The sequence below is a fragment of the Gobio gobio genome (genome assembly GCF_949357685.1).
Source record: "Gobio gobio genome assembly, chromosome: 10".
Taxonomy (NCBI): Eukaryota; Metazoa; Chordata; class Actinopteri; order Cypriniformes; family Gobionidae; genus Gobio; species Gobio gobio.
The window spans coordinates 36,139,538-36,149,159 of NC_137116.1; the positions used below are offsets into that span (position 1 = coordinate 36,139,538).

General features: G+C 35.6%; 2 protein-coding genes across 2 annotated transcripts; one reads left to right on the forward strand and one right to left on the reverse strand.

Moving 5' to 3' along the window:
- The first annotated feature begins 1,031 nt into the window (after window positions 1-1,031).
- Window positions 1,032-3,863, forward strand: gstt1a (glutathione S-transferase theta 1a). The gene is made up of 5 exons (XM_079826646.1): window positions 1,032-2,157; window positions 2,430-2,517; window positions 2,603-2,753; window positions 2,944-3,120; window positions 3,199-3,863. Exons 1-5 carry the CDS (start codon window positions 1,995-1,997, stop codon window positions 3,397-3,399), a joined length of 780 nt encoding a protein of 259 aa, XP_079682772.1. The 5' UTR covers window positions 1,032-1,994; the 3' UTR covers window positions 3,400-3,863.
- A 1,075-nt stretch (window positions 3,864-4,938) lies between these two features.
- LOC307132161 (uncharacterized protein) lies at window positions 4,939-5,976 on the reverse strand (the record flags this gene model as incomplete). The annotated part of the gene is made up of 1 exon (XM_079826328.1): window positions 4,939-5,976. The coding sequence occupies one exon, from the start codon at window positions 5,974-5,976 to the stop codon at window positions 4,939-4,941; it is 1,038 nt and encodes a 345-aa protein (XP_079682454.1).
- Between the last annotated feature and the right edge of the window lie 3,646 nt (window positions 5,977-9,622).

A 9,622-nucleotide genomic window follows, 5' to 3' on the forward strand; every position in this document is an offset into this window, starting at 1 on the left:
ATATTGAAAACTTGGTTTATGTATATTAAACTGCATTTCTGTCAATAGATCCTCATAAATACTACACACTGCACCTTTAAATTATATGAGATTTTGTTTCATCTATGGTCAAAAGAAAAAATGTGTGATGTGAGTGATGGATGGATGGAGTGATTGATGGAGGGAGGGAGGGAGGGAGTGATAGAGTGATGGATGAAGTGATGGAATGATGGATGGAGGGATAGATAGATAGATAGATAGATAGATAGATAGATAGATAGATAGATAGATAGATAGATAGATAGATAGATAGATAGATAGATAGATAGATAGATAGATACCGGTAGATAGATAGATAGATAGATACCGATAGATAGATAGATAGATAGATACCGGTAGATAGATAGATAGATACCGGTAGATAGATAGATAGATAGATAGATAGATAGATAGATAGATAGATAGATAGATAGATAGATAGATAGATAGATAGATAGATAGATAGATAGATGATAGATAGATAGAACTGAAATAATGTTTACGTTATTTCAAATAGTTATGCACTAAAATAAAAATTAAAAAGTCAACAGGATTTTTTTTTTGTATTTATTAATAGTTAAATGTATACATTTTTGCATTGCTTTTAAAAAAATATTTACTAATAATTAGGAGTTTTCCTATGTGTTATGATACCATAACTAAATAAAGAAAAAAGTGTTTTGTATATAAGTATGTATATGAAAACGTTTCAATTAAATTACAAGAAATAAAATGTACACTGTAGCCTATGTAATATTTACCACCAGCACAGTCAGGTAGGCTACTTATTTTGTTTATATTTTATTTATTTAAATTGAGACATAACATAAGGACGATTTGGATGCTTAAGATTATGGAATAATCAAGTCATTTTTAAAGTAGAGGGCAGTTTATCTGCCAGTGAGTGTTGAATTTGGATTAAAACTAAATTCTATTATTTTAATAGTGCTTACACATTTATTTAAAACCTAATTTGCAGGAACTTTAACTTTGAAATTGTTAACTGTTGACACGCCTCCTGCTGCTTCATTCTCTTATACTTAATTCCTTCATCAATATCGCGCTGGGAAAAGGTAAACGAATGATTTGCTTGGCGAGTTATCCATCACGTGTTCGTATATGGCGTGTACAACAGTTTGCTTTGCCCATTGCTAGACGCGATTGGCAAACGGTTTGCCAGAATATACCCTGACCCTCTTTAGGGATGCATGCACGAAACGGGAAAGAAATCGAAACAGGTTTTGCTTATGAAATTGTCTAAAGCGAATTTTCAGCATTCTATAACCATACTATTAAAATATGGAAGCAAATTACATTTTTGATTACTGTAATATTTTTCGGTGATTAAGAATGACGGTGAAAAACTGCACAAGAGTGAGGAATTGTTGTTACGGATGGGGACGGGGTGAATGTGATAGGACTTTAGCCTATTACAGCAATCTTTCTTGACAAACACACACACACATCCCAAAACACACAGACAATCGAGTTAACCATTGGGAAAAGTGCACAAAATAGCAATAGGCTAATTGAGAATTCCCTTCACAATGTAAAACAAATTCTGCCTTAAATTAGGCTAGCTAGCCAACAATTAACTTTGACTGTAAGTTGTAAGGCTAAGTCATTTAGCCTAACTTTGAATCTTGCAAACTTATAAAAAAGTAGAAAATTGCTTAAATTATTTTTTAAAGTAATGTAAAACATATTCTGTCATGACTCATTGATCATATTTTTTTACAGTGCAGTTTCTGTGTTAGCCTACAGGCCTATCTCTCTCGCTCTCATGCCTTCACCATACCTCATACAAATTCCTCATGACATACGCGTTTTTTCCTTAGCTCCTGCCATTTGTCTTTGATCAATAGCACGTAATTAAATAAACGAAGCGGACAGCCACAACATGGTAACCTAATTTTAGGTGTCGCAAGAACATTGTACTACTGACCCCTGGAGGGCGGAGCATACACACAGAACATATGAGGATGAGACGCGAGCAAATCGCTCTTCTTGGTCACTTCCCAGCCAAAATGCCACTGGAGCTGTATCTCGATCTGCATTCCCAGCCATGCCGCTCAGTCTTTTTATTTGCCAAAATAAATAAAATTCCCTTTGACTTCAAATCCGTGGATTTATCTGCAGGTGATTCATTTTTGTTTTATTTTAGCTGTTTTGTGGAGTTGTGCACTGCAATCTTGATGCAAGCTTCTTTTTTTTTTTTTTTTTACCTGATCTAACCATTATATGTTTTTGTTTTTTTTAACATCATGTATTTAGCCTAGGTTGATACAGTGATGTACAGTGAATGTTTGTTGACTCATCAGGTTATTCCAGCCTGCATGCAAAAAGCATTTGGTTATGTTCTGCATTAGGCATTAATACAATATCTTGTTTTTTTCTCTCTGTGCACAAAGGTGAACAATATGGAGATGAATTTGGCAAGGTCAGCATCATAAGGAAAGTTCCTGTGCTCAAAGACGGAGATTTTATTCTCACAGAGAGGTATGTTGTTACACTGATTTTTTTTTACATTTGATACATGCCTAAATTCCCTAATAGCCTACTAAGTAAGCCTATATACTTCCAGTATAGCTATACTGCAGTACTTGGCAGCGAAACATCATACTTCTGAACACTGGTATCCAGCTGATCTGCAGAAGCGTGCACAAGTCGATGAGTTTCTCTCCTGGCAGCACACAAACATAAGAACTCATGGGTCAAAGGTCTTCTGGTTCAGGGTGAGATTAGCTGTTTAATCATTAGATCACTTGTTGTGTCTGTGTTGACTAAATTGTATCCTCTCTTTTTGTTTACTTACTATCTTTAATACATTATCTAGTTATGTAGTATGTTATCTCTATATGTCATATCTGACCAAATGCTTTTCCTAATCAGATGTTGGGCTGTAACATTTTCCAACAATTCTAGGGGGTCTTACCTGTGGTCACTGGCTCCCCGGTGCCCAAGGAGAAGATGGATGCTGCCGTCGAGGACCTCAATGTGTCTCTGAAGATATTTGAGGAGAAGTTTCTGCAAAGCAGACCCTTTATAATTGGAGAGAAAATATCTCTGGCTGATCTTGTAGCCATTGTGGAGATGATGCAGGTACATTCTGTACATTTGATTTCCTAATGCTTGACTTTAACGTGACATATTGACCAATTCTGTTTGTGTGTTTTGAAGCCGGTCGGTACAGGTCTGGATGTGTTTCAAGGCAGACCTGCTCTGAGTGCCTGGAGAGACAGAGTGAAGAAGGAGATTGGTGTGGAAGTCTTTGATGAAGTCCATAAGGTTATAATGAATGTTGATACACTGCCACAAACCTTTGAAAACCAGGGTTTACCTGAGTTTCTCAAGCTAAGGATACAGAAAATGTTTAACTGAGTCTGTTTTGCATGGTCTAATAGTCTAGTTTTATGTTTAAACTTAATTTTTTCATCAGGTTACTGTGCAGTAATATGGTGGATCAGATTAGGAACTATATCAATAGTGAAATAACTGTATTCAAAATAAAAACACTATTGAAATGATGCCTTCATTTATGCAATCGTTCATACATTTATCAGTGTGTGTTCCCTTGGAGTCAAACCCATGACCTTTGGCACTGGTGGTGCCATGCTAAAATCCCTCTCAAGGAAAGTCATTTCACACTTTGGCCATATTTGCAACACCCCTGGGCTGCTATTTTGGGCATGCAAGACCAACTCCTATCTACTTGAATGAGGAAATCATCAAATCTCAAAAACTGCTTGCCAAACTCACACTTCAAATAAGCAAGAAATCTGACATGAACTGTCCCATAAATGTTGTTTCTTATCCTCAAATAGCATTAAAAAAACATTGATTTCAGGCTGGCTTAGTCAATGCACATGTGCAATCCCAATCTTCTAACAGCAGTTGTAGTGTGAAATATGAGTCATATGATTGAAACATGTCTGTATGTAAAGTCTTTGGCCATGCTTTGTTGTTCACGAACAGTATTCATCCGTTCAATCCATAGAAATTTTATTTATATTTGTCACAGCTACATTTAAATCACCAAGACAAAATATCTATTTCATTACTCTGCTAGAACAATTTATATTAGTATTATATTAAATAAATTCTAATCTGTTTCTAGTTATTACAACCCAGTTCCATGGGAAAATTAACAAATTCATATGAATTAAAGCCCATCACACCAAGGATGATATAAAAACAGTAACGATAAAGATATATGCCAATTTCTATTTTTCTATAAATTGTTCTAGATTTAAAAGAATTTACCACAAAATTCGAATTGTAAAAATAATATACCACAAAACTCCACACCACAACTAAAACGATAATGACACAGAGGAACGATATCATTTGAATCACTTTCAAAACTATTTTTTCCTGCTGATGAAACATTGACAGCATCAGAATTCACTGCTTTAAATATTTTTAAAGTGGCAGATGACAGAACTGCAGTGCCTGCTTACAATAAACAGAATGTTATTGTGCATTGGTGTTGACGCTAATATCACAGCAATTTTGCGTTTAAAAGACGTCTAATAGCCATCAAAACACAGCCCGACGTCTAAGCTAAAACAAAGCTAAATTTGGGCTGTCAGTGAAAATTTAATAGACGTCTAACCATAGACCAGTCATCTAGAACATGAACATGTCCAAGAAATTAAACCAAACACCTTGTAATCTCTGTTGACTTACTTACATGATGGGATATCATACATCTTGCAAGTTATTTTGGCAAAAACGAGTAAGAAGTGTGTTATAGCCGGACTATATCGGGTCTATAGTTAACCGAGACGGTGAAATGATGGCTATTGCTTACTGCGATAGTTAATAATATGCTTTTATACAAAGTGACTTCAGTAAAACATTACAAAGAAGTGCTAGTTGTCTATAAATCAAGTCACCTGGTAAACAGTCCTTATCTTATCAAACATCCCCTGTCTCAACTGTCTGGCTTTTGCTGGATTGTTCCTGTGCCTTCCTACAACAGAACAGACTCCAGAGCTTGTCTTTTAGATGTCTGTTTGAAGCTGTCAGAAGTAAAGAAGTCATGCCACCGTAAAAACTAAAGGCACTGGCTAGAGTGTGGTAGGTGATAAATCCCCCGATTAACCTTATAATGGCAAACAAAGACACAAGAAATAGAGTTGACAGGTAAACTGCCACCAGGGAGATGGTGAGTTTGCACACCAGGAGGTACGAGTCAGAACCTTGCACCTGGGTCTGGTTCTTCTGGAGTGCCAGTGTGTGGGCACACAGATGGACAACCATTCTGACAGAGGTCGGCAGCATGATCATCAGAGGGATCGGGCAGAGGAGACAAATGCCAACAGCTGCGTATGCATTTAGATTGATCTGTACAGTGAAAGAGGGCTGTGGACAGGTCATGTTTGCGATATCATTCGCAGTGTGATTTTCATCCAATGAATATACAAGGTCGAGTGAGAACAGAGGAATGAAAAACAAGAAGGAGAAAAAGCAGATCAGCAGCACTGCAGCGTTGATCACAGAAGAGATGTTCGTCTTCATTGTCTGGAAGCACTCGGAGGAAAAACTCACGACTTTGATGCAGTAGAAGAGACTCAGCCATGCAATGGCCCAGAAGCTGTTGAAGCTGCAAGTCATCATTAGATATAGTTCTAACCGGATAGATAACGGATATGGTTTGATGCACCAAATTTGGGGATCCTGAAAAACACCCATCACCAATGAGAAGGTTGCGAGTACCAAGATAATGTTGCTAAAGGAGATGATGTTTAGGATCAAACCCACAGTCTGAATGGTCCTGGTCTTCACTTGTTGTTGTATAGTAAAAATGAGGTTAAATATGTTTCCAGAAACACCGACAAACACAAGTGCAACAAAAAAAAGAACATGCGCAATGAGGGTCATGGTGTTCTCTTCAGAGAGTGAAGCACACAAACCAGAGTCCTGCACTGATTGGAGATCTGATGAGGTGAGCATTCTCTTATAGAGAAACAGGGAATGAATCTCGTATGCAAAGTGGCACATGCATGAGTGAATCAGAGCAGGCTGTGTTCAACGCTGGAAACACAAATGAGGTAAAATGAGAGAAATGCACCATGCTCATTACAGTTCAGCTTACACAAAACACAATTAAAACTAGAGAATTTGTGAATTTATTGTGTCTTCAGTTCACCGATGGTAAATATACACGACTCATGCATGTCATTTACACACCAAGACTACATTTGTTTTCACGTGTATATGCAACAATCAGTATTTAATGCTCATGTTATCTGTGTTCAGAATTTGCCTATTCAAATCATTGTTTGTTTGCTATTTAGATGTACTTGGAAATATATAGGGTAAAATGCAGTCTGTACAATTTTACTATTCAAATGTACTACAAGATGAGGGGACTTAAGTGTTCCTCTGTCAAAGTCTCTTCATTGTTATTCATGTATTAGGGACAATGGCTTAATAGGGGAAAAAACAGAAAAATAACAACATAATAGAAACTCAAAATTTAACCTCATAGATCTTTCTATGTATGGTGTTAAATCCGCTAAGTTGGATTTGATCTGTAAAATGCCATAGCAAGTTCAGTGACATTCACAGGCCTACATACTGCAGTAGTTACTGCAGTAAAAACATAAATAATGTTATAAAAGATTTCTGTCTTCTTTCCACAAAATTATTAAGCAGTAGGAACTGTTTTCAACATTAATGATAATAATAAGAAATATTTATCGAGCACCAAATCAGCATATAAGAATTTCTGAAGGATCATGTGACACTGATGAAAATCCAGCTTCATCCTTACATGTATAAATGACATTTTAAAATATATTGAAATAGAACAGTTATTTTAAATTTCACAATACTATGTGAAACAATGGTTTTTGTGTGTGTGTGTGTATATATATATATATATATATATATACATATATATATATATATATATATATATATATATATATATATATATATATATATATATATATATATATATATATATATATATATATATATATATCCTTATGCTCATCAAGCCTGCATTTATTTAATCAAAAATACAGAAAAAAAGTAGCCTAATATTGTGAAATATTATTACATTATGTTCTTTTTAACTTTTTATTAATCCAACAATCTTGAAAAGAGTATCACAGTTTCCATCATTGACATTAAATCCTCATATTAGAATGATTTCTGAATGATCATGTGACACTGAAGAGTGGAGAAATGATGCTGAAAATCCAGCTGTGATCACAGGAATAAATTATATTTTAAATTATTTTAAAATAGAAAACCATTATTTTAATATATTTCACAATATTGCTGTTTTTTATCAAATAAATGCAGGCTTGAAGAACATAAGAGACTTCTTTCATAATGCTGCATAATATTAAAAAATGTTAACGTTAATATAATAAAGTCCTTTCACGTAACCTGTAGGTGCCGGTGGCACTTGGGTTTTGTTAACTTTGATAGTTTCATGAAATAGTAAACGGTGTATCAATATACATAAATACAAGTGAATTTAACACTACTTACCATTAATGCGACTTTTGCTGCTGAATGGTTTTGTGCAAGGATTTGTTTGTTGTCTGTTAAAATCCATTTTGTCAGTGATGCAATTAATAAAATGAGACAAACCGCAGGAAATCTTTCCACAAACGTTAGTTCGTCTGTCCATGTAATTTTCAACCGATTTATGAATAAGAACAGAAAATTACCGCTTCACATCGCCCAATGGAATTTGAACTTGCTTTGCCAGATCACGATTGGTTGGTGTATTATACACTAACAAACGGGCATTGTGTAATACTTTAAAATATATAGATGTGTAATTAAATCAACACATTAGCTCTGATTATGGATGAAAAAAAATATATTGGTTTACTTTTTTCCCGCGAGGCCACACACTCTCCTTTACGTCAGGACAATATTTGGCTCGAGAGCCGTTTCCGAACAGTGGAAAATCAGCAGTCAATCAAAACCCTGATCAAAACGCACGCAACCCATAGCAACGCGGTATGGCAACGCCTAAACAGAAATTGCCCGATTTTTGAGCCGTCCGTTACTATTGTATACATTGTCATGTTATAATAATCACATTTATTTAGTTTTATTGACCACGATATTATCATTGATATTTTTCTGAGAGGGGCACTTTTGATTCATTTTGAAAAAGGGCAGGGGCTCGAGCACCCAAAGCCCCCCCCTCTGCACATGCCTGATATATATATATATATATATATATATATATATATATATATATATATATATATATATATATATATATATATATATATATATATATATATATATATATATATATATATATATATATATATATATATATATATACATATATATTGCCAAAAGTTTTGGGACGCCTGCCTTTACATGCACATGAACTTTAATGACATAATCGGTTTAATATGGAGTTGGCCCGCCCTTTGTATCTATAACAGCTTCAACTCTTCAGGGAAGGCATTCCACAAGATTTAGGAGTGTGTTTTTACCATTCTTCTAGAAACGCATTTGTGAGATCAGGCACTGATGTTGGACGAGAAGGCCTGGTTTGCAGTCTCCGCTCTAATTCATCCCAAAGGTGTTCTATCTGGTTGAGGTCAGGACTCTTTGCAGGCCAGTCAAGTTCCTCCACACCAAACTCGCTCATCCATGTCTTTATGGACCATGCTTTGTGCGCTGGTGCGCAGTCATGTTGGAACAAGAAGGGGCCATCCCCAAACTGTTCCCACAAAGTTGGGAACATGAAATTGTATGCTGAAGCATTAAGAGTTCCTTTCACTGGAACTAAGGGGCCAAGCCCAACCCCTGTAAAAAAAACACACACACACCATAATCCCCCTATTATTTATCATTTTATTTTAAGATTATTTTTGGCAGAAATAATCCTTGTATTTATTAGGTCGTTAACATTTTTTTTTTTTTTCGTTTTGGGGCCACTGTTTGAGATGAAAATGCAATATATTAAAATAGGCTATAAATGAAATTTGAATACATTTTGCATCTTACATTTATTTAATTTAAAATGTACCGTTTGAATATGAGAATGAAATTTGAGAATGTATTTAACCACTTCATCTCTGCACCCAATCGCCCCCCCCCCCCCCCCCCCCCCCCCCCCCCAACCCTCCCGTGGGTCCAATATTGCATCAGCATAATCATTTAAAAAAATATATAAGTTGTGCAGCACAAAACTAGACGTATATGGATTATTTGAAAAATTAGAACCTCAGCTTTCTGGCTAATCCAAACACTTTTGCATTAAAGGTAGGGTAGGTAGGATTTGGTTAAAAAACTTTTTTTCCAAATTTGTTTAAACTTTTTTTATATATCAATACATAATTAAAATGTAAGTACTCTGAAAAAGAAAGTATGAAAATTGAGTGCCTGTAGACCTCTCACGACTGTTTTAAAGACAGCTCATTATTTCCATTCACTCCACCTTCTCCCTTCTGGGCTCTTTCCAAAGCCACGCCCCCAAAACACATGAACGCGCTACGCCGCCCGCGATCAGCTCAGCTGGAGGAAGACGCATTATTTACCTGAGACGAGCAGAGAAGAAGGAGCGGAGTGCATGTAGTGACATCATGTCAGAATCACATGTAATAAA

Bases quoted from the DNA above. Each gene is read 5' to 3' on its own strand.
- gstt1a (XM_079826646.1), top strand. From the start codon at position 1,995: ATGAGGATGAGACGCGAGCAAATCGCTCTTCTTGGTCACTTCCCAGCC. The intron at 2,158-2,429 runs GTGATTCATTTT...CTGTGCACAAAG, and splicing joins ATCCGTGGATTTATCTGCAG to GTGAACAATATGGAGATGAA. The intron at 2,518-2,602 runs GTATGTTGTTAC...ATATACTTCCAG, and splicing joins GATTTTATTCTCACAGAGAG to TATAGCTATACTGCAGTACT.